The 27355-nt window shown below is 45.7% G+C and overlaps 1 protein-coding gene across 1 annotated transcript; it reads left to right on the forward strand.

Annotated features, from left to right (window-relative positions):
• Positions 1-23853: 23853 nt before the first annotated feature.
• Positions 23854-24986, forward strand: LOC119394441 (uncharacterized). Its single transcript, XM_049415782.1, has one exon. The coding sequence runs from the start codon at positions 23885-23887 to the stop codon at positions 24977-24979; it is 1095 nt and encodes a 364-aa protein (XP_049271739.1). The 5' UTR covers positions 23854-23884; the 3' UTR covers positions 24980-24986.
• The last annotated feature ends 2369 nt before the right edge of the window (positions 24987-27355 follow it).

Genomic DNA, 27355 nt, shown 5'->3' on the forward strand with positions numbered 1-27355 from the left:
GCAGTTCACTCTTAATGCACCACATTGTTTGTTACTATCGCAACGGCGTCATCAATACGTTGGAAAGAACGGCCAAAATTGTATGCAAGCTTCCCGTACGTAGGATTTTTCAGTTCATTTCATTGGGGCGCCATCAGACGTCACAGGGCGAGTGAAACGTGGTCAGGTGACCCCGCGAAAATCGAGTTGAGGGTAGGCCTCCATTTTATTGTATTTTGAGTGTTCTAGGCTGAATAACTTCGGAGTGCGTGCCCCTAGCACTGCCGTTCTTGCTGCACTAAACTCTTCAGCCTCCAGTCTACGCAACCCGAAAGTAAATACTGTAAAACAATGAGGTCAGGAAAAGTGTTGGAGGGTCCCTTTAAGACCGTATGCCAATTTGTGTACATTAGGAAAAACCGCTCTTTTGCGTTTTCATCACAGTTTGCTTTACCACCTTTGTCTTTCACCTTACGTACGATAGACTTACACACCGATGAAATTACCACGTCGGGATAACCAGCATCAATTAAGCGTTTGACCTGGTCCTGAAAGACAGAATTTGACATATGCACACGTGATTTCTTCAGCGACGCATTTAAACCAGCCTTCGCGATGGCCCTCTTCGCAATCTTAGAGTGACCGGAATTGTAGTTCAAGATGGGTTTAACAGACCTTGAATTATATTTCCAGCACACATAATTTTTACCGAAGGTTAGTTTTAGGTCCAGAAACTGTAGCTCGTAATTTTTAGGAGGTTCTTGAGTAAATGCGAGGCCTATACCGTGCTGATCAAACAATGCGAGAACCCCATCAACGCCGTCACGGTAAATGTCATTTGGGCAAAATATGACAATGTCATCAACATAGCGGAAAACAGCACCGCAACACTTACTGAGGTGACTCTGCAGCTACCTGTCAATGTAGCCTAACACAATGTCGCTAATCAGTGGGCCCACGCATGAATTTGTACAAACTCCGCATTTTTGAACACAGACCCTCCTGCCATGAAGCAAACGTACTCTTCAGGTAAAAAGACAGAAGTTCAAGAAAACATTCTAATGATATGCCGCAACCATCGATGAAGGTTTCTTCATCGTTGTCAAACACTACGCAGTCTTTTTCTGCATTTCATAACGAGGGCATGCGGAATGAAATAATGCATATTTTCTATATCAATGCTGAAGCCACCCCTACTAAAGTTCAGCGAGATACCTTTCACGAGCTCACACACAGAATCAGAATTCGGTATGCGAAAAGGGTCAATAATGTTCAAGTGTGCAAGGTTCTTTTGCAGAAATCGCGAAACAACCAACTGCCAGCTACCTTTCTCAGAGACAATAGCCCGGAAAGGCATGTTCTCCTCGTGCGAGTTCACCCTAAAGATAACCTGTAACTCAAGGTTTTTTTGCCTTCTTTACGCCAGCCACTAATCGTTGCAAATTCACGCCTTCTAACATAGAAAGCGCTCATTGTTTCAATTCTGCGGCATTCTTCCTGACACCCTTGAAGCTTTTCCTAATTGCTGCCTCAATCTTTTGCGAATACATTTCAGAATTCATAACGGCGAAGTATCCTTTTTTGTCGGCCAGCAGTACATGCAGTTTTTTTTTTTTCACAAAAAAATAAACTAATGGGCTGAGCGCGTCCTTGCCACCCCGCGGTCTTCCCGTCCTGACAATGGTATTAACGAAGTCTGAAACACTTCTTTAACGTTCGTCCTCTTTAGCACACCTTGACACCGCCCTCGCTGTGGCCACCTTTTCAAAGGGATTCAGGTGAGGCTCGAAAGTACTTCGGGCCGAGTCTCAGCACCCTCTTGTGTTCCTCCGGAATGAGCGTCGTAGTGAGGTTAAGCACATGGCCCTGCAACGGATTTCCGTTTTTCTTCTGCACCGGTAGCGGGAATTCATTGGTGGAATCGGTAACGTCGCACCGTTATCTATACTGGCGTGAACCAGGTTGACCACCCACACGGGTCGTACATGCGATTTGAAGTAGGTCCTTAAGAGTTCTAACTTGACGCCACCACTGGGACTTGAGGATTTTGCAGATACGGTCTACATGCAAAAAGTGTTCTACTTTCAGTTGTGGTTGTGGTGCTGGCTATCTAATGTTACCAGAAAGCAGTAAACACTACATATGTACTCCTACGATACAGGCGTCATATCAGGTTAATGTCTGTAGTTGCAGTGTTGGCTCGGCTTTTATAGCAGTCTAATAAACATTACATTTTTATTCCCTTGATTCAGCAAGCTATATCGATGTTAAACAATTGCTCGACCCCGGAGAAATATATTAAAGAAAGTTAAGTGTGTTGTTCACAAGAATGCACCATAAAGTGCACTTCTCTGCGACAATACTGACGTGTTATGTATTCTAACGTGAGGGCTGACGTTACGTCGCAACATAATTTGCCCTTTAAACGCCAGTGTTGCCGACATGCCTGGTAAGGAAAATTTGATTTAATGAAAAATATTCTACAATCCGGCGCAGCGCGGACAAGGCAGTGGTTACACGGCTAGCAGGTCGGTTGCATCAAAATGAATAAGAAGCGCGCGTGGCTCTATGGTTCACATGGATGCTTGCTCTGCTAGTGTGTCTGTGTAGCTGAGTTGCTACGACGCTTGCCTCCTACCGTGGGTGCGCGGTTTCAAATCTCGCACCGCGAAGATATAGTATTCTGTTTTCAATGCAGAGCATTGCTTAGCGAACCTTTGGCACTTTGAGCGTTTTTATCTATCTATCTATCTATCTATCTATCTATCTATCTATCTATCTATCTATCTATCTATCTATCTATCTATCTATCTATCTATCTATCTATCTATCTATCTATCTATCTATCTATCTATCTATCTATCTATCTATCTATCTATCTATGTAGCCGCCTACGTCTGGGTGCTCTCATGATCGCCTCTTAAGTTGGTGTAGACCAAAATTGGCATGGGAGGATAAGAGGATTTGACGAACATGACTCTCGGGTCATCACATGAATAACGTGATGATGATGAAAACATTCCTTTATTAAAATTTAAAGAAAACGGGGAGGGTCCCTATTCCGGGACTCCTATGGCAACCTCTGCGATAGCCCGGGCCCGCTGGACGAGCGCCCGACAGACCTCGGGGGCGCCTTCGCGAAGGATGCCTTCCCACTGCTCTGGGGTACGGGTGGACCGAAGGATTGGTGGGAGGGGAGGGAAGTAGGCAGCGGTGCACTCTACGGTGACGTGAAATGTTGTGGGGATGGCGCCACATCCTGGACAGGCGTTGGTATAGCGAGTCGGATATAATTTGTGCAGGAAGTGCAGATTTGGAAATGTTCGGGTCTGCAGTCGGCGAAGTGCGACAGCCTCCTCTCGTGTGAAGGGCGCTGGTGGTGGTTGGTATCGCTGTCGTTGGCGTATGTAATGCTGTGTGACCTCGTGATAAGTGAGAAGTGGGGAACCTAGCTCTGTGTTGGCCGCCTCACTGCGCGGGGCTGCTCGGAGGGTGAGAATCCTGTCGCGTACGTCGTCAAACCCTTTCCTCCAGACACGTGTGGCACATACCCGTTTACCACGAGCCGCGGTGTACGGGTATTCGCCGCAAATGATTGACAGTTTATATCTACCCAGGAATGGTGAGAACAGACATTGATAATTTAAATGCGAGAGCGTTAAAAAAAACCGACATCGGCAGCGTTGACTCGACGAATGGAATAAATTTTGTGATCCCTGCCGGAATCGAACCCACACTCTAAAAAAAAGGGGAGCGAGAATGGAGCAACGGGGCCCGTTCCTACTTCGGAGCAGACTTTATCCTTTGCGGACGATTTACTCGTCGCGCCCTCTTGCGGCAAGCACCAAGGGAGAAACGTTTCTCCTCAACCACGTGACTTGCGCGCGCGCGCATGCGCACGCCGAGTTTCATCGTGATTCCGTGCTGCGGAGAGCGGACGCCCTTTTGCGCTCACTCGGCTGCCTCAGATCAGATTATCCAGTGCTACCGATCTCGGCCAGTCGTGTGCAATTCTCCGTGTGTTCTTCTCCGTGTGCAATTACTTGTACCTAGGATTGATGCGAGCAACACACGAGTGACGTTCATTGTTTTTGTTCTATGTGTTGAGTAACGTGTGTGGCGTTTTTTTTCCTTTTTTTATAGGCTCGGCGTGTGCGCGATGCGCCGCATACTTTCGTGCGTCTCGTGTTGTTTGTATACGTTTGCGCACGATCTGCTTGCCATAAATACAGTAAGTCCCGCTTTACAAAACAGTCTTGTTTTAATGAACACCTTAGACTGTACACCAATAATTCAATTTTTTTCAGCGTTAACATACTTGGCAAGAGCACGCGTTTTTAGTTTTACACAGCACTTATCAATACAACAAGCAATATAAAGAACCATGAAAATTAATTTTTACAACATTTTAGCAAACGTGATACCACTGGACAGCGCATGCGTGAAAGTACGATAACATAATTGCTGGAGTTTGACGTGTCGAAACCACCGTATGATTATGAGGGACGCCGTAGTGTGGGACTACGGATTAATTTCGATCAACTGGGGTTCTTTAACGTGCACCCGAACATAAGCACATGGGTGTTCTTTGCCTTTCGCCCCCATTGATATGTGGCCGCCGTGGCCGCATTTTAACGTTAACCTGAATCATAATTGCACATATCTGAAATATAATTCAATGACTTGTGTCAATTAAGCCAAAATTCTCAATCACATACGTTTTGGAATATGCATGCCATCACTGAGAATTAGGACGGACTTATGCATGCGTGCAGTGTGTATCTCTCGTTCTCAGGATTTTGCTTTGGCGTGCGAAACTCAACACAAGATGCGCTTCTAATGACAGCTGTGCACAGTAGATAATCACTAACACTCTCACTCACCTTTGTGAAAAGAGTATTCCAAATCCAACGCAAGACTAACCACCGCCACAACGACAACTACGCAGTTGTCGCACAATGACCGCAATTTCACACGCAAGGCGAATACCGTGACGTAACAGCAGCAGGGCAGCATGTAGATACAGCGTACTGAAATATTACAGAACACGTAGTGTGGGTAGCGTTCTTTTCCATAATTCGCGCGGTGTAGCGCCAGTTTCTCTACTCAAGTAATCGAGCTGCCGCGGCGCCAAGAGCCACTGACATCGCTCTCGAAAAACCACCGTCCGGTGCGAGGCCATCTTGTCTTGTTTCTTCGCACGACCCGCGTTGTAACGTACGTATACACAAATGAGACGGCTGTACCGCATCAGAAGCATTGTCATTGAAGGGCTAGCAGTTGAAAGAATCCATGGCCCGTCGTCATACTTGTGGTCAACGCATAAATAGAATGTGAACAGATGTCAACGCCAAACCAGCCAAACTACTCAACGATGTCGACGCGAAGAAGGCAAAGGCCGCAAGGCGACAGAATCTGAACATGATGCCGATGCTGCTCCCTCCCACAGTAACTATTGAAAATAAAGAAATCAGGGAGAGAAATTTCATCTGTGGCCGCTGTCGGAAGATGGCGCTACTTCAAAATGCCGTCAGAATGGTATGAACGGTTCTCAATATGGTCGTTTTATATTGTTCATTATTATGAGGCTTTAGATTAACTGGTGGCGCTTGGCTAAGCCATAGCTACTATTTAATAATGTCGGCGTATATTGTGACGCAGCCATGGAATCGTAAGGAGTTGAAGAAAAATGACGCATCGTTGTGCCATCATGGCCCACTTTAATTCAGTGACTATATAAGGGCCAGCGCTTCATAGAGGGGTATGTGTAAACGTCTGTACGTATGCGTCTGTAGTGAATTGTTCATGTTATAGGTTTTATACATGCGAATGAATTGTGTATGTATTGAATTCATTGTGTGTACTATGTGTCTGCCTAGTGAACGTGTGCGTATTAATAAAAGCTGTATCAACTTTCCGGTGTCCTTGAGTAATCCATGAATGGGCCTACCTCCCCGAAATGCCGTGTGCAGTATCAACGTACGCCGCCTCTGACAGAAACAACTGTTTTTTTAGTATTGTTTAATCCCTCTAGATGGCGCCAGCTACCACCTACTTCACGGCCGCGGCGCTCTCACAGTTCCACTTACTTATATGAAGTTGAACATCTCTCTATCAAAGCTATGCTCTGCTGCGCCGGGATTGTTTTGATGCTACAGAATGCACATTTTGGAGGCAAAAACGCGTGGATAACGTCGCTATACCGTGTGACGCTTCGACAAATAAAGACAGCAAGCCTAACGAACAGTCTCCGGGTGAGAGCTCCTTTGCAGTATCCGTGTCTTTTAAAGTGAAGGCCGTCTCGCTGGCCGAGCGAAGCGTACGAGTTCTGTGGTTCCGTTTCGTGAGCTTTTCATCAATACAGGTTTGTCTCCTTGATTTTATTGTCATATCGTTCGATATTAAGCTCAGCGGGACCGGTTTTTGTGATTGCCAGTGCCGCATACTCTTTATCAGTCGAGAATCGATGCACTCGCTAGGCCTAAATCTATTGCTCGCTTCACTGGCTTGGCGTCAGCCATCTTGATTTTGACGGTTTCTCCATTGAAAAGGGAGGAACGGTTTCTCCATTTGAAGACGAACATTGGCGACATCGCCGTTTCTCCCTTAAAGAAGAGAGGTTCACTCCATTTTTTTAAGAGTGCAAGTATTCTGCGTGGCGATCAGGTATTCTACCACAGTGCCACGCCAGGTCTATAAACTGGTTTGGAAAAACATCCTAAGCAGGCGTAATGTCGATGCAACGTCAGTTGTGGTTGTGGTGCTGGCTATCTAATTTTACCAGAAAGCAATAAACACTACATATGTATTCCTACGATACAGGCGTCATATAAGAGTAATGTCTGTGGTTCCAGTGTTGGCTCCGCTTTTATAGCAGTCTAATAAACAATACATTTTTATTCCTATGATTCAGCAAGCTATACAGAAGTTGAAGAATTGTTCGACCCCGGAGAAATACATTAACGAAATGTAAGTATGATGTTCACATGATTGCACCATAAAGTGCTCTTCGTTGCGATAATACTGACGTATTATGTATTCTACGCGCGGGGTGACGTTACGTCGCAGTATAATTTGCCCTTTAAACGCCAGTGTTGTCGACATGCCCGGTAAGCCCACGATGTGCACACAGCTACTACACTAAAAAAACACGTCGATCCACCTCGTAACGCTTCGCTCAAAGCCTTAATATACAGCATAGAAGTACTCGATGACTGCTTCGCATGAAATCGATTGCCACAACGCGTGGGATCTGCCAATTTATTTATTTATTTATTCTACGTCTCCTGTCAACTTCTTTCATTTCATCCTGCCTTCTATATGTTGGTAGGCAACGTGACGTTGCTAGGCGACGTGTTCAAATTTGGAGGTAGAGGCTGTTCATGGTTACGATAGTTTGCAGGGAGAGACCGTTAATCAAGATACTAGTTCGAAGGTGGAAGCCGTTCATGATAATGAGTGTTTGCTGTTAGCGCCACACAGGGCTTTGCCGAGGTTAAATATTTCTGCTGTTAGAAAAAAAAAAACGCTGGGCCTGCGCGGAGCACCCAAAATGGTCACAGCGAAAGCTGAAGGATAGGCACGTTGAAAGCTCTTAGGGCGACTACTACAAAGACATTTCGAAGGTGCCCACTGCGCCATGAATTATCATATTTTTGTGAAGTGACGAAGTAGCCAGTGTATCAATATTAATTCATTAGAAGCTATGTATCCGCTACACGTATGTAAGGTCTTATGTGCAGGTACTTTGTTGATGCTGTAGCTAATGACGATAAAGAATTATGACTGATCCATTTGTAACGGGTGCAAACTTTAACGCATATTCGCTGCGGAGTTCAAACTGTGTGACGCCTGGAGTTTAATTTACTTTTCGACTACGCTATATTACATCGGTCATCACGGTACCTTGCCCGACATGGTGTACGTATGGGGCCTTTTTGCGAAGGAGTGACAAGCGCAGGCGTGGTGGTGGGGTACGTTACTCGACTGCTACGCAGGGGGCATAAGTTACAACCCCGCTCGATTCTCAGCATTTTCTTTGTCATGATGTTTGATAGCGGTTACGGACACCGACAGCGGCGGCAGACAACTACGCTATCAAACTCGGCTGCTGTTGTGATCTCATAAGAGCTTTCACTCAAATACAGCCTGGCATGGCATATGTATACGCACATTGGGAAGGTGATGTACGAAACACAAATATTGAGTTCCTGAAGTAGGTACATCTACACCATGCTGTTTTTTCTCAACCTTGATGTTTTTTTTGGTGGTGCAAATATTGCACAAGGGTATATGCTGACGGATACGTCATAGGGTCATGTCGACATAGGATCGTGGAAGGCTTACTCATTATCGCTTCTTCTTTAGTACTATTTACACTGTTGCAATTTGGAAACTGTACTTGCAATTCGTCGTGTTTACGCTGTACGTTCCCAATCGCGCGGTGGGAGTCGCAGCGCTTAGACGTGGCGCTTAGAGGCCAAAGGAACGTGGAATAGCTTGTGTGTTTTACATGCGGTTAGGGGTAGTGTAGTGCAGTAAAATTTGTTCTAGATCATGTGGAAGCAATTCTTACTTTGCGTGCTGTCGGAGAGGTTGAAGGCCATAGCGAATACAACGCAAATTGTCGTCAGTGGCACCAGATAAAACAGGAGATCGAAGAGAAAATTCGTCCCAAGATAAAGGCATCCTGACAAACCAGTTATCAGCTGCAACTCTCTGGCTTCGTTGCATATTTCCATCGACGGTAGTACTACGAAGCTCGATGTAATCAGTCCAATACTCATGGGTACTACGAAACCCCAGTAGATCCAGTTTAGCATGATCGAATGGGCGACTTCAAAGAGGGGAGTGTCGATGCCCGCTTCACCTTGCTGTAAAAACATTTAAATAAAGGTGTGAACGGTATCTTACGCAAAGTTAAGAGACGAGCTTATCACTAGAAAGGGTTACTGGTTATTTCATTATTCTTAGAATAACAGAGAGCTGAGCAAGTTGGTAAGTATCCATTCTAAAAAAAGACAAGGCGTGCAAACACGGACACAGGAAAGAAGTCAGGGCACCACAAACGCCGACTAACAACTGAATGGACGCACAACGGCAGAAAAGAAAGAAGGCACGAAAACTTATCTGCGCATGCTCATGTAACAGGCGAAGCTATCAATCCGGCACGCGTGGGTCTTTACGTGGAAGATAACTGTTAAGGCAGTTGATTTCATCTTTATGCAAGGTAATTGACGGTTGGCTCACGCATTAGCTACTACTATTCTTGATATGCCATGCTTCAGTCATCAGGCGCGTTTCTTCATTTCTCTGCCGGTACAACACAGCGCATTCATCGAATTTTGGCGTGCACTTACAATCTCGACAATGTACAGATAGATTTGAAGGTGAGCCTCCTGTTAGCGATCGCTTATGCTCCAACACTCTCTGGTTAATGTATCGACCCGTCTGCCCTACGTAGAAGCAGCCGCAGCTCAAAGGGACCTTATACAGCACACTTGTACGATATTGAGTGAATTTGTTGGTGTGTTTGACGAAACAAATATCGGTCCGCTTCTTGTCTTTTACTCGCTCATTCTTCCTCTGCACAGCGGCACAAATCTTACCTAGCTTATTGGCAGCCGTGAAAACATCACTAACGCCGTATCTACTTTAAACCATAGGGCACAAGCGTCCCAAAAAGCCTGTAATGTCTCATGCTCGCGTCTCTCCGTCCACGCCCATTCATGATACAGACCCACAGTTGTGTCGCTGATTTCATTTCGGAAACTCGAACGTCCTGGTAAATTTCGTTCGGTACTCCAACATCGCTGCTCGGCCAAATATAATCATAACAGTAACGACGAACCTTTAATTACACTCTTAAAAAAGTTAGCAAAAAGCTTGTAACACTAACAAATAATAACAGCAGATGTGACTAACTCCTACCTACGTTAGCAGACATAACTTTCAATGGTTACTACTTCTTGCGTACCGTTACTAAGGTTCTGCCATGGACCTGTTAAACGAACTTCTTGAACGATCCTTAGACGCTATTATTACGAGGTTTTTTTCAACCTACTTACTTTATTCATTTATTCATAATACCTCAAAGGTCCCACATGGGACATTACATGAGGGGTGGGCGAACGAAAAAACTGGCGGGTCTGGTTAGGTTTCATGTCTTGAAAGATGGTCTTCAATGGCAGCTTTGAAGTGAGCAATGTCGGTGATGAGGGCGATATCGGATGGAAGGGCATTCCATTCTCCGGCAGTATGAAGGAAAAATGAACGTTGGTAGGTGGTCGTATGAGCACGTGGTAGATATACAGCATTTTGGTGCGAGTGGCGAGAGGAACGATGTGCAGGAATGATGATTTGGTTTCCTGGAGGCAGCGAATGGAAAAACCTAAAAAATAATATTAGACGAGCAGTCTTGCGGCGAGAAGAAAGTGAGGGGAGGCAGAGCTGGGATTTTAGGGCGGATACACTTGATCTGTAGGAATAATCGGAAAGAATGAACCTGGCAGCGCGGTTCTGGACTGATTCAAGGGAATTGTTTATATTAACTTGGTGATTGTCATAAATAGCAGAGGCATATTCTAGTTTGGATTGAATCAACGTTTTATATGCTAGTAGTTTGACTGCAGGGGATGCTGATGATAGGTTACGGCGTAGATAACCTAATAGGCGATTGCAGGAATTAGTTAGTTGGAGAATATGATGGGCCCAGGACAGATCACTAGATATATGTACTCCTAGGTATTTAAATGTCTTGCATTGGGTTAATGTGTTGTTGTGGATCCCTATGGATCCATTCAAGTTCATTGAGGCGATATCAGTCAGCTTAGTACCCTGTCGTGGGTATTGTTATGTCTTAATATGTTTGATTAAAAGTCCTACTACGCTACGTGAGCACGCGCACCTAATAAAATTGTACGCTCTATAAATACATGCGCGCATCGTAAGCTATTCATTCTAAAGTCTATATAGCTGCTCACCGGCCCCAGCGGTGTTCCCCAGAGGCACGGGTATATGTACTGTTGGAACCGCTCATGAATTATACGTGTCGTGTAGACTGGTCGTTGTGTATGTGTGCTTTTCTCATTCTTGACATCCTGTGCGTAATTACTCAATGATTAATCACTATGTTGATGCTCTAGAAATTGACCGTATAATAACGGGTGATTCGTGAGGCGAAATGATCGCGGTTACTACGTTCTATTTTTATGGGTAGTATCCGTTCCTACCTATGTTTTACTTGTTAGGAACGAATAGGGTAGTAACCATTACTAACTGCGTCTGTAACGGCGAAGGTAGTAACGGTTACTAACCTCCCCGTTACTAAATGTATTTACTAACAGGATTGTAACATATCGGTCATTCCACGCCAAACGTCCCAAACATTGCGCTCGACCCTCTCCAATTGTATTGCGAAAAGTTGTGGACGTTCATATCAGTGCACTATTTGCCCTCGGAAAGTATTTTTCTGGAAAAAAAATTTTCTTGTCTGTTACAGTGATTTGAATTTTGCCGTAGTGGGTGAAACACAGGTTGCGAAAAAATACTCTAAAAATACAATACTTTACGGAACGCCTTAAATATCTGCAGTTTACTTGAAAAGGAATGGCACTATTTTATTATCGCCCATTGACGACCGCTACTTTTTCTCACGATGTGCTTTGTGGTGAAGCAATGGTGCAATTCTGCGTCCATTTTGATTATTTTTTAAAAAATCTACGAATATTACAGGCAAAATAGGACTATATCACATGGCTGGATAGTTGGCAGTAAGCGTGTCAAAAGAGTATTGAAGTCGCTGACCGAGTAGTTTCGAAGTGGAAGGGGCGCAAACATTGAAAAATGTGTGAAATGCCCCACGTTCAGACACAAGTAGAGTGGTGATACATTCCAAGTAAAAACGCACGCTTGGTCTTGTTGGGAAGAGTAAACAAATGAAATTTATTTGTGAAAGTTTAATCGGAGTGTTTTTTTGTTTTAGGCGAGAAACAAAAATTTATGTTGAGCGTTCGCGGCGTGCCTGGGCGCGGGCCTGTAAGTCCGCTTCACTGCGCCGCCACTGTTCCTTGGGGCAACGGAAGTATGCAGCGCCCACGCGGGTGCCACGATCGTGTGCTGCTGTGAGTTTTCACGTTTCGAGACGCATTCTTCGGCTTCCCGCAGTGCCGCCGACGAAGTGTCAGGGAAAACGAGTGATGGTTCGTTTGGAATATATTATTATATAATAAAAGTGGCTAACAGGCACCGGGAATACACTTATAATTCTTTTTTATGGGCAGCTCGCTTGAACGTGACGCGCGCCATTCGTGCCTCGACTCCGAATGGTGCTACGTATTCTTACGCTCGGATCTTCGGCAGAGGTGAACTTTGCTCCGGTGATCGCGTCGCCGAGCGAGCACGCGGCACCCGAAGGTTCGTCTTTCGGCCGCATCCCTTCGCAGCGCGTAAGATAAACATTGCGAACGGTGAGTATACTGCTATCGTGTCATATTTTAGACGGAGAACCTGTACAACAGAAACCGAAAGCGATAAATATGTCTATCAGCTTCGCTTAGTAATCGCAAGGTGATTACTAAGATGAAGGCCTCGCATGCAGCGTGGAAGAAAGTTGAGCTCTCAGCAAGGTTAGAGTCTACAATCTCCCCCAAAGATACGCGCACATTTAACCATTTCGTGCCATCATCACTGACCACTCGTAATGCCGGGCTCACCACCTACTCAGCAACACAGGCTTTCAAGTGGCGAAGACCATACGTCGGCAACGGAAGTAAGAACTGCAACCTCCGCAGAGATCGAAAACACAACCCAAGCTCTGCGCCTGTCGTACGTGTGCAAGCAGTGACGTGGCAGTGAAATCGTGCTCTGCTCCGACTACTAACCGGCAGCCTATAGTGTCCTTCCGAAACATTCTGCCAGCCATATACACTATTTGCAAGTTTTCAGCAACGTGAAAACTCACAGCAGCACACGATCTTGCCACCCGCGTGGGCGCTACATACTTCCGTTGCCCCAAGGAACAGTGGCGGCGTAGTGAAGCGGACTGACGGGCCCGCGCCCAGGCACGCCGCGAACGCTCAACATAAATTTTTGTTTCTCGCCTAAAACAAAAAAAAAAAAACACTCCGATTAAACTTTCACAAATAAATCTCCTCGGTGGTGTGCGTCGTCGAATTTTCTTGTAACATGCACCAACTAGCCCAACAACAAGTTTTACTAAATCTCCTTTGTTTACTCTTCCCAACGAGGCCAAGCGTGCATTTTTACTTGGAATGCATCAGCACTCTACATGTGCCTGAACGTCGGGCATTTCACACATTTTTCAATGTTTGCGCCCCTTCCACTTCGCAACTACTCGGTCAGCGACTTCAATACTTTTTTTACATGCTTACTGCCAACTATCCAGCCATGTGATATAGTCCTATTTTGCCTGTAATATTCAAAGAATTTTTAAAAAATAATCAAAGTGGGCGCAGAATTGCAGCATTGCTTCACCACAAAGCGCATCGTGAGACAAAATAGCGGTCGTCAATGGGCGATAATAAGATAGTGCCATTCCTTTTCAAGTAAACAGCAGATATTTAAGGCGTTCCTTAAAGTATTGTATTTTTTAGAGTATTTCCTTGCAACCTATGTTTCACCCACTACGGCAAAATTCAGATCACTGTAACAGACAAGAAAATTTTTTTTCCAAAAAATACTTTCCGAGGGCAAATAGTGCACTGACATGAACGTCCACAATTTTTTACAATTGAATTGGAGAGGGTCGAGCACAGTGTTTGGGACGTTTGGCGTGGAATGACCCATATATGTGACAACTAGTTAGTAAACCGAAATTAGTAAGTACTACCACCTTTTTTGTAGCTTTAGCTACACTAGCCTAGCCAGAGCCAATTTTGCGTGGATCCTCATGAGCCGTGCTGCGCATGCGAGAGGATCAGTGATGTCACAGAGCTGGCTCACCGGAGCCGGCATCTCACGCGCCTCCGCCACCGCCGCGCGCGGCTCGCTGCTGCTGGTCTGTGCGTTCGGGATGAATGACGTCGTAGCCGCGGCAGACACAGTGGCGCCGGCGCTCGCGCAGCTATTCGCCTTCGTTGTGCAGTCGCCGTCTGACACTGCGCTAGAGCCGCTTGATAGCGCCTCTGACTGGCGTTTGCAGGTGGGTAACGCCATGGAGAAGGAGAGCGCAAATGCTGTTCAACGGCGCAGAAGAGCCGAGAAGCTTATCTCATCGGATCCCATAGTAGTTGCCTCGCAATTAGCGGTTGAGTTTACGAAGAATTAACAGAAGAAGGCTAATCATCCTAGACGATCTGGAAAGCTAAGAATAATCAGCTGAACATTTGCTAACGCTACGTATAAACTGGCATAGGCGTGCTAAGCCACAGCAAAGCCACGGCGTATATACGCCGACCAACAGTACTTGCGGTTTGAGCGGAAACCAGCTAGCGCGACTGTCTTTCACAGGAGATGGGCAGGGGCGACGGCAAGCGATTCCACGGCAAGCGGTTCGGAGAAGCACCCCAAGAATGTGGATTCCCCCGATGCCAAACGCTATGCCGAACGCTATTCATGCACAAAGAAAAGGAAAAAGAAAAAAAAAACAAAGACATGGCACAGTCAGTCGAATGGTCACCGGCTTACCAAACACAATTTGCAATTTACAAAGTGTCCTTCAATTTTTTTGCTGGCGCATTTGTGGTTTATTGCCAAGAAAAGATACCTGCGTGCTCCTCAAAACAATAAAATAAATGCTGGAACGCATGCCCGTGAAAGTTGGGGATAGAGCGTGTCTCGTGTGGCCTCGCCATGCGATCTTTTTGCATGTGATTACCGTTGTCATAGTAACGGGCGGCTCGCTCACACGAAGCGTCTGCTTTCGACGAGATCACCGAGAGACGTGTGAAGTTGCGAGTGGTTTTCCTCCATCTGTCTGCGCGTGTGGATGTTTGTGTGCGTCATGCATATGCTTTGTTATTGAGTTTGTACGTATGCGCTCACTTATTCATGCCAGTTGGTTATATCTTGTGGTAGCAGAAAGGAGAAAATTAGGAAGGAAAGAAAATAGAAACAAGCGGAATGACAGGGAGGTTAGCCAGTTTTTAGACCGGCTGGCCACCTTGCGCAGGAGAAGGGGGTAAGGCCAATACAGGATGATAGAGAAAAGCTATTACAATTAAATTAAATTAAATTAAATTTTATTTAAGACGAATTGCTGCTCATAAACATGGCGGTATCCCAGTGTGATATCTAAAAATTGTTATACCTTGCCACACGCAGATATCTCTTCGTCCACATGTCTTTCTTCACAGTTACATTACAATTACTTGTAATAACATCCCCCATACTTTCCTTGGCATCATTGTCTGTTAGTTTTCATTAATATTGTGTCTAACAAAGAAAACGCGCCCTGAAATTTACGCTTCTTTCGTTCGTGCATATGGGTAGTATTGCATGACTGAATTTGCAAAAAAAAGGAAACTCAAGTAGAAAGCACCGAATCATTGCGCTATTGATGCTGTCTGAAGAGGAACAAAGGTCTCATACCGGTTGGCGGACGTTTCGATGGTTCGACCAATATTCGTGAAAGGCGACTTATCATCGTAAAGGTTTTTAGGCTTTCAAGGGCTGGTAATGCACGCGTCTAAATAACATAGATCCACCTATGAAAGCATCGTCTAGACTGCCTGAGGCCCTTATTCCTGCTCAGGAAACGTTTATATCATATTGTGTTTCCATCCATCGGTTCCCCCACGTACACTACTCACGGATTGAAACAGGACAATTTAGGGGAAGTAACGCACATACTTTCCATTCCACCGGCTTCAGTTCTTTTTTTTTAACCGGCTTCAGTTCGGGTCATACCGGCGTAATTTCATTTCTAACGCGTAGATCTGAGCCAACAATATCGTTATAGACAGATTCGTCCTGCCATGCCGTGGTTATCTCGAGCAATTGCTTATTGTAGCGGAAAGCTTGTTGAAAAAGGTAAACGTTCGTCAGGCTGCGCATGGATACACTGGAGATTCACAAGAACCATCAGTGGCAATCCCATATGTGTATCAGATCCCGCACAGCTTAGAGAAAATCGGCGAGAAATCTGAGGTCACGGTTCTGTTTTCCGCTCCAATAAGCTGTTGAAGTAATGTAAGCAAACCTGTCCTATGAATAAGAAAGAAGGCTGCAACATTAGGCATAGGAGCCCGATCGCTGTGTGTACTATACACGTGGTCTATGACATTCCGCTTTCATGCAGTGCTGCATACCTGGGACAAACAGGAAGATGTCTCAACGTGGGTCTGCTACTGCACCGTCAAAACACGGAAAAAGGTATACAGATGGCTTTTTGGCGCAGCATTGTTCTGAGTGCGGCTGCACTCCTATCTTCCGTGACACTACTGTTCTTGCTTAAAGGGGCCCTGCGACAAAATTTGAGCATGTCTTTTTCATCGGTTCTTCTGGTACTGTGGAATGCACCGATATTGTTGCGCAAGTGGCAACGTCGAAATCGAAACGGTTAGAACTTTAATTCACGGGATAAACTACCTTCATTTCGCACCATGGCGACACACATCGGCTATTTCTGTTACAGGAAGTGACGTGATGTCATGTGACAGTGACGACAAAGACCGTTCGTTTTTGATTGGCTTGACGCGACACGTCACGTGCAATATTCATATGTTGGTAGCTAGGCCATATTACGGAGGCCTACGAGGAACAAAACCCCTTTTTATGCTTTCCCAGAAACATGTGATTCCTGTTTCTAAGTGGTATATTTTCAAAACAACGAACACGACGCTAGGTGCGCTGTGGAATGGTAATCAAACGACACTCTTCCGCGTTTTGTCTTTTGCGGCATCGAGCGACACCGGCCACACCGGCACCTGCGAAACACGCAACGCTCAGTTTGGCACGATGCTGCCAACGAAAAAAATCGCAGCATATCCACGGAGTGAATGATCATGAGTGGGCGAAGCTGTGGAGGTTCATCGGTAAACCGTGAATCTTCCGTGAATTCTGCCCAGTACATCATCACCGACGTGAGATCGGGCGCGTTTATACTAAAGGTTCGATGAGTTATGACGACTTGCAGCGCACTTTATTTTACATGTACGCTGTGAATTTTCATTGTTTAGAAAACCATTGCTTAGAAAACATCTGGCGTCTTTTCGTTTTGCTTTAGAAACATCTGGCGTTCTTTCGTTTTGCTTTTACAAAACTTCTGGCGTCTTTTGTTGGTTTATTTCATCAATCAACCGCATTTTGAACAAAATTTTTATTGTTTAATCACGCACAGGAGAAATCTCACCAGGCACTACCTTGGAGGTAAAGAATGGCTGCTAATGGGAATGAGAGACAGAAGAAGTCGGCTTTTAGCTAACGCTGCGAATTTTTTATTGTTCAACAACGCGCAGGAAAAATCTCCCATCGGCACCACCTTGCAGGTCAAAGCGTAAGACTGGTTACATACTACGCTACGAGGGACGAACGGGTGCCGCTATAAGGAGCTTCGCCCCTAAAAATAATTCTAAACGCTTACCGGCCGACGCCTTCCGCGTCATCGGGCGTAGCGTTTCGTCTGGGCCCATGGAGCCATCCTCGCGTTGCGCGGGGCTCAGCGACGCACTTTCAATTTGCAATGGCGTGCACGACATGCAAGCAATCGCTGCGTCGCAAGAGCTCGCGCTCGAGGTCTGTTAGGTCTTCCAGACTCATTTTGTGCACTACGCGATAAATCATGGGAGCGTCTTCTAGCTGACGCACGTGGTTTGTCGTAAGCATGGTAACAACACCTTCAAAAAGAGGGGTAGCAATGTACTGTGTGAAGGCCACCATGAGGTGACATTTCCGGTATGTCTTTATAAGACGCGCGCGGTGATTGGAACCGGTCTTTGACGTCAGCGGGAGAGTGAAATTCGAAAAAAAGAAACGTTTCTCGTCGTCGTCTGCTTGAGTTTTGAACTTTGAGGACTAATAACTTCACTTTTCGTGCACCAATTTCCATAATTCTTGTTGCGTTCGTCTCGGCATTCATAACTACACGTATTTGCGGTGCTAATTAAGGCAGTCGTAAAAGTGTCGCAGGGCCCCTTTAAACGACATGTGAGGGAAAAAAAGGCTGATTATTGAAGCTGTGGCAATTGAAGAAAAAAACGGCGATTAGTAAACCTTCAATAGTGCTACATCTCCCAAGGAGTTATCATTCTTGCGGGGAGCGAACTGTCACGCACGCATTTCTTAACATTGAGTGAAATAAATGATTACGTGTTATGATTGTCAAAAGAAGTTTTCGACAGCATGTACTCGCGCATGTGCAATTCTGTTTGTATATATACATACGTGTACGATCGAAATAAAGGTAAAATAAAATTCACTTGTAAATCAGTGCTTGTCGTCGTGTCGCTTCTTCGTCCTGTAGCAGAGTGCGCTGCAAGTTATTATGGATTATTATTACACCAGTCGTTATACTAAAAAAACAGAAATGGATGTCGCGCTTGAATTCGTGAGGTTCGTAGATTGGATTTCTTCGTTACGATTCCGCACCGCAGTCAAATAAAGGGCCAGTGCACGTCATTACGTTGGGAACAAGTCTACGAAACCTGAGGGACCCGAAGGTCGCGGGATCGAATCCCGGCCGCGGCGGCTGCATTTTCGATGGAGGCGAAAATGTTTGAGGCTCGTGTACTTAGATTTAGGTGCAGGTTAATGAACCCCAGGTGGTCGAAATTTCCGGAGCCCTCCACTACGGTATCCCTCATGATCATATCATCGTTTTGAGATGTAAAACCCCAGATATTGTTAAAACCTGAAATTGCCGCATGGCACAAAGGTGGCCAACATTTCAAACACATGGCCATGCCTTTCTGAGGAAGCCGAGCTTCCCGCGAATGTTAGTTACGCACTTCAGCGCAATGATTTTAGCGTCACTGACTATGACACGCAACTTCTGTTAACCTTCTAATTCGAGGCGCTCCATGTCGTCAGTTGAATTGCGCCGCGAAGCTAGACAGCGAAAAAAAAAACACGCGAGGCTCGTCACGTGTATTAGTGCCGAGGCTGCGGTGTCTATCAGGAAGCCGGGAAAAAAAAAACTCCGCTTGCGGACTCTTGCCGAGGCAAAGACAAAGGGTGCATGAGTTCTCAGAGGAGTTCGTCTTCATGCAACATAGAAATCATGCAACTCTTCCTAATCAACTGATATGCTTAAAACTTACCTGTTTGCTATCTTCAACTTAAGGTGTAATCCAGGGTTCGAAGGAACCTCTCGCACAGAACACACGTTTTCCTCACGGTAAACAAACGTCGATCACAGGGAACAAGAAGAAATACGTTTCGACACCCTTACAGGTCCCTTGTTTACATAAGCAACAGAAAACCTTCAGAATGTAATAAACATTTTCAGTAAGGTTTTTTCCAAACCAAAGCAACGGATCCTGGTGAGAGGCCTTTTAACGTACGGAGCTGTTAAAGCTTTTCGTTGCGCCGGGTAGTGCGAATAGAAATGAACCGGCACGCGCTCGCTTTGTCCTCTTCTTCATCTTCTGCTTCGCTCGCAAAACGCGTTCGCCGAAATGTCCGGCCGGGGAACGCAGTCACTGTGATCGGCGAGCATGTTACGGGAGCAAAAAATAACGCAACATCGCGTAAGAAGTAGTCTCACGGCTAAAATCACGTAACAAGCCGCGCGACAAAAAATCTTGTAAAACTAGTCCTAATGCTAAAATACGTAACATTTCATAACAAATAGTCACCTGGCTAAGATCACGCAAGATCTGGTCACGTGTCTAAATCACCTAACATTATGTTATAGCTAGCCACGTGACTGAATTCAAGCATTATTTGGTAAGTAGTCACGTGGCTGAAATCACGAAACAGCACGTAACAACTACTAACGTGATCAAAAATCCCGTAACAACAAGTAACATCCAGTCGCGTCTCTAAAATCACGTTACATCTAGTTCCCTGACTAAAAACCACGTAACATCTAATCACGTTAGTAAAACCACGTAACATCGCAACACAGCCAGTCAGACATATGTTCCACCAGAAATACGTAAAAGGTGGCCACGTAACTAAAAGCACGTAACCTAACGCAACAACTCCTGTGTCGCCTGTGTCGTGTGTCCTCTTCTTGTGTCCCCGTTTCTTAGCGCTTTTTTCAGTCGTCACAATGCACCAACAAGCCCAAATTTCGACAGTGCAACAACTAGTCACGCGAATAAAGTCACGTAACTAGTCACGTGACTAAGATCACATAACTATTCACGGGGCATGTTCCCACTAAAACCATGTAACGTCAACTTATGTGCCATGTCTGAAAACCACGTAAGAGCTATAGTCACGTGACTAAAATCACTTTGCATCGCGTAACGTATTTATGTGGCTGAAAATCACGTAACGTCACGTGACAACTAGTCAAATGACTAAAATTACTTAACAAACATTACGTAACAGCTAGTCACGTGACTAAAATAGAAATAACCGGTCACGTGATATGTTCCCGCCAAGAACCACTTAACAGCCAGTCGAGTGATTAAAATCATAACATCACGTAACAGCTAGCACGTGACACGTTCCCGCCAAAAACGCGTGACACGTGCGTAGGTAGTGTGGGGCAAAGTAACGTCGGTGTGGGGAACCAGCCGAAAAAAAAACGAGAAACAAAAGGGGCGCTTGTCTTGCGTAGTTATTCTTTTTTCTCTTCCGTTTCTTTCGCGCTGTTTATTAGTATGAATCGGCCGATACTGGAATAGGATAGGCAAGCCTAACCATAGTTAGTACTAATAGCAAAACCTTAGCAAGTCTAGCAAAAGCTTGACATCACTAGCAAAGCTTAAAGAAAGATAGTTCGAACGCTGTTGTACCAGCGTTGCGCAACGTGCAAGCTGCGCTTTCTTTCTCTTATTGTGTCTTGTTTGTACTGGCCGCGACGGCGCGGTTTCACTGTACGACTTCGAACAAATCTGCATACCCGCATATATCTACTCTGGCAACGAGGTGGATTTCTGGGTCGTGTATACAACAGTCTATTCGCGTTTATTGTATTTTCAGAAACTCTGAGAAGCAACGCGAGATTGCGCTCTACAGCGTGCCAAGTGCTTAAGAATATAAATTGTTTGAAGCGCATTTTATTGTGAGCTTGAGAAACGAAAGGAATGTGGTTCAAACTAAATCCGCTTATATAAAATGCTTTAAAGAACATGGTTACTGAAGAGTAATCAGTTTTTATTTAACCAAATGCGTGCCTTTACATATGCCGCTTATTCAGCTCCATAAAACGAAGTCTCTGTCAGCGACTATAACACGTGGCTTGGCCCTTTCACCCAATTGTGCAATATCGTGGGTTTGTAAAATGACCCCATTCAAATGACGAAAGTCTATGCCGAGCATGCATTTTCTGCAACAACTCGACCATCATAATTTAAGATGGTAGTCTTTCTCAAAATTAGTTTCAGCGATTCAAAACACTACAGCCACCAAAGGCATTCTCGCCAACGATAACAGGAACCAGGGGAGGCCAACGGCAGCACGATCGGATGAAAGATACTGAAGGGGCCGGAGACGAGAGGAAGGGCAGGACGCCCTTTCCAGATTCCGTCGTCTCGATTAAGGAACGAGCCACTTTAATACAAAACTGTCGATCCACTGCTGAGCATTCGCCCAGTCGTGGTATGCCTTGTCGTTATCAGCCGGCGATTGCCGGTTCGCGCTCGAAGGTGAAAGCTGATATCGTCATCTGTCTTTGTGGGCGCTACGCTGTCGGCGTCCCCGTCGCGCGAATTTTGGATCCTCAAGGTCTGTACACCACGTGGTGTGAAAAACGGTGAACTAAAAGCGATGTCCCGAATTGCTGGGTATGGTGACAAGATCGGGTGGTAACTGGTCATAAATTGCTCCTCGAACCAGAAGCTCTCTAAGCGCTCCATACACCTGCGCCGTCTCCGAGAGCTCGGTCCACTTGCAAATACAGTGGCTGAGCAGCTAGACAGGCTGCGATGCTGGATAGCCATCAGCTGGCTTTTCTGGTCAGAAGTTATCTGGTAAGTTTTCGATTATGAATGTTAATCGCTCTCGTGAATCACATGGCTTGTGCATAATGTTCTCGGCGCATGTCACTGTACTGCTTTTGGTGTATGTCACTGAGCAGATCATAGCGTCGCCATGTATGGCTAAGCGGCCAGAGCCGCACGCATTCCAGTGGGCTTGGTAGCACATCAACGCTGGCCGGCACTTACCCACGCCACCTGCTGCTTTTAAAGGTAAGCAAATCCTCCTCACGATGACGCGACACGTACCGTCATGAGCAATATGAGAGAGAACGCTGAAATCGCCAATTAATAATCATAGTGGCTGAACGCATTTCGCAAGCGTCAAAGTGTTCATAACACTCAATGCTCAAGTGGAAAGGTAACGCTTGCAATTCAACACGCCACATCCATATCAGTACATTATAAGTAAACGTTTATTAAGCCGTAGCCCGGTGATCCATCTCATACGGCCCGCTACTGTACATGTTACATGGAATTCTTGGTGTTCACAAGCTGCATATGATGTGCTACTGTATTGATTCGGATAATATGGGTTTACCTACAATGAGGTCAATGTAGCAGCAGGGTCAAGAGAAGAGACGGTTAGATGCTGCCGATCACCAAATTCCTTGCACATATTCTTCTTCGTTCTTCATTCGCGCTCTTCCAGCACCGCGTTACATTTTCATCGGGGCCAGATGGAAGGTGAGAGAGCTCGCTGAGTGTAAGACTTCAGTCGTGCAACATGGCAATGATGCATGGACCGGTGTATTTAGAAATAAGCTTTTAGCAAAGTCCCTATAGTCCTTCTAGTGTCCACGGCCACACGAGATCCCATATTGCAATGGTGGCAGGCAGACGTCTTGCGTCGTAAGAGGCTTTAGCAGGAGAATGGAGCGAGAGAGTTTTTAGGCGGGCCAGTCGACATGCTTTTTTCTTCGGGGCGACATAAGGTGTGCGCGACACGCGTTTTCGTTCGTCGAGAAAGGAAGTACGGTGTCCCGGAAGCTTGGTGGTTGGCGAGTGTAGATGAGAAAGAAAGGTGTATAACCTCTGACTTCGTGTTTGGCGGTGTTAGTCATACGTTATTAAGGCAGCACAGCTTGCCAGTTTTTATGGTCCGCAGAGACATGCATTGATAGCAAGTTGATGACTCTACGATTGGGGCGCTCACTTTGTCCATTGGTTTGCGGTTGGTAAGGCGTGCAGTGCCAATGGCGCCTATAGAGCTGTAGTTATTCTACGACAACGTCAGCGGTGAACTGCCGGCCGCAATTACACGGGTGCTCCGCGACGGAAAATAATCGAATCGAGCCTTCTCCTGCAGCTCTTTGAATTTATCCACTGTTATATCTAACCCGTTAATGGCTGTGACCTGCAGTGGTTTCATAGTCTTGCGTAACTTGCTCGTGGCCCCAGTTTGTACCGCGGCTGCTATTTCAGCGTTTGCTTCCCCCCCTCCTTCTGCAGGCCCCGAGTCGTTTCTCTGGTCTAAGCCTTTCTCAGCCCCTCTCCATAAGGTATCAGGGTTATCCACCTTTCTCACCCCTGGTACATTTCCCTCAATCAGGTCGTAAAGGGGATCCTCCAAACACCTTGCTGTCACCAGACGGGTATATACGTAATGCCAAAGCGATGGAGTACATACACAATCAATATTCTTAGCTATGCATCTTACAATCAGTGGTACAAAGCTCGCTTTATCAGGGACGAATGGCCCCGGCGATTTTCGCCTTTTCAGTTGCATTCTCCCTTAATTCATCTCTCGCTTCCTGTGCATTGGACTGTTTTATTATGCATCCTCAAATAGTCTCTTCATGGCCGTTTTCCGTTTGTATATACTGCAAAGGCGTGGGCACGGCGGCGTCGTAAAGATGCGGCCTTCAAACCCGTTCCTGTTTATCCCGCAGATTGGAACCCTGCTGCTTCTTCTAGGCCTTTCTGCAGCATGTGCGGAGCGACAACCAATGCTTCGACCTACTTTCAACGGCGATATGGATCTGCTGATAAACCCAGCCTCAACTGACGAACGCTACCGGTCCTTCAACGATGGCGCTGGTGTTACATCGTCAGAGCCTCTGGGATCACCGATGACGTCACCATGGAACGATCCTTTAAAAGACAGCGCTTACGGCACAATCGGCAGTGGGCACGGCGGCGTCGTAAAGATGCGGCCTTCAAACCCGTTCCTGTTTATCCCGCAGATTGGAACCCTGCTGCTTCTTCTAGGCCTTTCTGCAGCATGTGCGGAGCGACAACCAATGCTTCGACCTACTTTCAACGGCGATATGGATCTGCTGATAAACCCAGCCTCAACTGACGAACGCTACCGGTCCTTCAACGATGGCGCTGGTGTTACATCGTCAGAGCCTCTGGGATCACCGATGACGTCACCATGGAACGATCCTTTAAAAGACAGCGCTTACGGCACAATCGGCAGTGGGCACGGCGGCGTCGTAAAGATGCGGCCTTCAAACCCGTTCCTGTTTATCCCGCAGGTGAGCAGACGCTATGACAAGTCATTTCGCAGTAACGATGTCTGCCTAATTCTGCTGCCGTGCCCACGGTCGCTTCGTGAAGCCTTTTGTAAACTGATTGTTTCCTTGCGTTTGTTGCTACTGTTGAGCGGAGATGTTGAGTTGAACCCAGGCCCTGCACTAGACGCCATAGCCGAACAGCTAAAGCAAATTGCAGGAGACATTCAAGATATTAAGAAAGAAAAATCCGTAACAAACACCAGACTTGACGCGATTGACAAAAAACTTGAAAAGATAACTGGCCTTGAAAAACAGGTCACTGAGTGCAATAAACGAATATCTAACTTAGAAAAAAACCTAAAGGCTATGCAAATGAAAGTGGATGATCTAGAAAACCGGAGCCGTCGGTCCAACCTTGTCATTTACGGTGCTGAAGAACAACAAATGAATCGCCAGACATGCTTGTCGAGTTGGTCGAAAAGAAGATTTTAGATGGTGTGCTACAGATAAAAACCAAGGGAATCGAAATAATCCACCGTCTAGGAAAAAAGAAGCCAGCTGATATATCTAGACCCAGACCCATTATTCTAAGACTACTCGATCATCGAGACAAAGTTTCAATCCTCAGACAGTGTTCGAAGCTGAAGGGCTCAGGTTTCTCTATCAGTGAAGACTTTTCTCGTAATACTCGGGACATTAGAAAGAAACTGTGGGATCGAACGAAAGAACACCGGGACAGGCAAGAAAGGGTGTCACTGGTGCACGATAAAGTGCGAATCAACGGTCAACTTTTTGCTTGGGATAGTGAACGAGAAGATATAATTGCAGTGAAAAAAAACGAAGTTGGCATAGAAAAAAGAGTCACTCGAAGTCGACAGAAGTAACCCTGTTGAATGTGAACGCACGTAGTCTTGTAAATAAAGTAGATCAATTCGAAGCTCTCCTTCTAGAAATTAAACCTGACATAGTTGCTGTCACGGAAACATGGCTGTACTCGGACATCCTAGACCATGAGGTCACGCCGCCAGGTTATGTGATTGTGCGCAAAGATAGAGAGACTAGAGGAGGGGGCGTGGCACTTTTTTTCAAGAAGGAATTGCGCTACTCTGTCTTACCGGGCAACCCTAGCATTGAAGCGGTGTGGTGCAAAGTGCAGCTGCAAAAGGGCTGTGTATTTGTTGGAGTTATTTACCGACCACCTAATGCTGAGGCAAGTTATCTGGAACTTCTTCTGGATTATATGCACGATCACGTGACGGGTGGTATGATCATCATGGCTGGAGATCTCAATCTGCCTGAAATAGAATGGTCATCAAAAAAAGTGCGAAGTGCTGCAAATGACGTCATACTAGATATGTTGTTCAATTTTAACCTCGAACAGCTGGTGCGCGTCCCCACACGTGTACAGGGCGTATCCAGCTCTATTCTAGATGTTGTGCTCGTTAGTGACCATTTTCCAGAAGACCAGGCGCGCATCGAAATCTTAGACGGAATATCTGATCACAGCTCAGTCCTATGCACACTGCCTCTATCTGGTCTTTCTAGAATCCATAGCCCCGATAGACACGTTCTTGCCTTCAACAGAGCAGACGACGCAGCAATAATAACATATCTTAATCACGAATTTCTTGCCTTTTATGATCTTTGCATGGACAAAAATTTATCAATGGATCACATATGGTTACAATTCAAGGCACGTGTCATTCATTGCATTGAGAACTTTGTCCCCACACAGCGAAAAATTACAAGAAAGCATAATGCCTGGATCACACGCGACATAATTCATATAAAACGTAAAATCAGTAGGCTGAGGAAAGCTAGGAGGTCTAGCTCACGAGCTGGCTACACCGCTCAGATCGCCACTTTATCAAGAACACTGAAAAGCAAAGTACGCTCTTCAAAAATTCACTATTTTGGTACCACGCTAGCAAAATTCATCAAAACCTCGCCAGAAAAATTTTGGCGCTATGTAAGTGGCAAACACAGTGGCCAAAACGCCTCCCCCTCGATAGACACAAAAGATAAGGCAGACAATTTCAACCGCTACTTTCAGTCCGTCTTTACGATCGATAATGGGCTAGTGCATCATCCCGAGATTAGGCCACCCACCGACAAGAAGTTATCTGAAACTCCGGAAATAACTGAAAGCGGTATACTGAATCTGCTGTTAAACCTCGATGATAAAAAGAGTTGTGGTCCAGATGGGATACCGAACGCTTTTCTCAAACGGTATGCGGAACCGGTTAGTATGTACCTGCGCTTACTATTTACAAAATCTATTCAAGATTCGCAGATTCCCTCTGAATGGAAACTTGCAAAAATAATCCCAGTGCATAAATCTGGGGACAAATCGACTCCATCAAACTACAGGCCCATTTCCTTAACTTGCACTAGCTGTAAGCTACTCGAGCACATTATCCTTAAATTCATTACAAAGCTTGTCGAAGAAAATAACCTATTACACCCCAACCAGCACGGTTTTCGGAGAGGCCTATCGACCGTAACGCAACTAGCTGAAACAATTCACGATCTGGCCGAAGCCATCAATCAACACTCCCAAATTGATATAATCTTTATGGATTTTTCAAAAGCGTTCGACCGGGTTTCCCATGAAAAGCTAGTTTTCCAGCTGGTTTGCAAACTCGGGGATGGGCCAGTGACCCGTTGGATATCCAACTATTTGTCCTGTCGCCAACAATTTGTACACTGCAGTGATCACGTCTCTGACACATTAAACGTTACGTCCGGTGTTCCTCAGGGATCCGTCTTGGCACCGATATTATTTCTTCTATTCATAAACGATCTAACAGTCAACATTAACGCAAACATTAGGCTTTTTGCAGATGACTGCATATTGTACAAACAGGT

The sequence above is a fragment of the Rhipicephalus sanguineus genome, chromosome 5 (assembly GCF_013339695.2).
Source record: "Rhipicephalus sanguineus isolate Rsan-2018 chromosome 5, BIME_Rsan_1.4, whole genome shotgun sequence".
Taxonomy (NCBI): Eukaryota; Metazoa; Arthropoda; class Arachnida; order Ixodida; family Ixodidae; genus Rhipicephalus; species Rhipicephalus sanguineus.

Bases quoted from the DNA above. Each gene is read 5' to 3' on its own strand.
- LOC119394441 (XM_049415782.1), top strand. From the start codon at position 23,885: ATGCGGCCTTCAAACCCGTTCCTGTTTATCCCGCAGATTGGAACCCTG.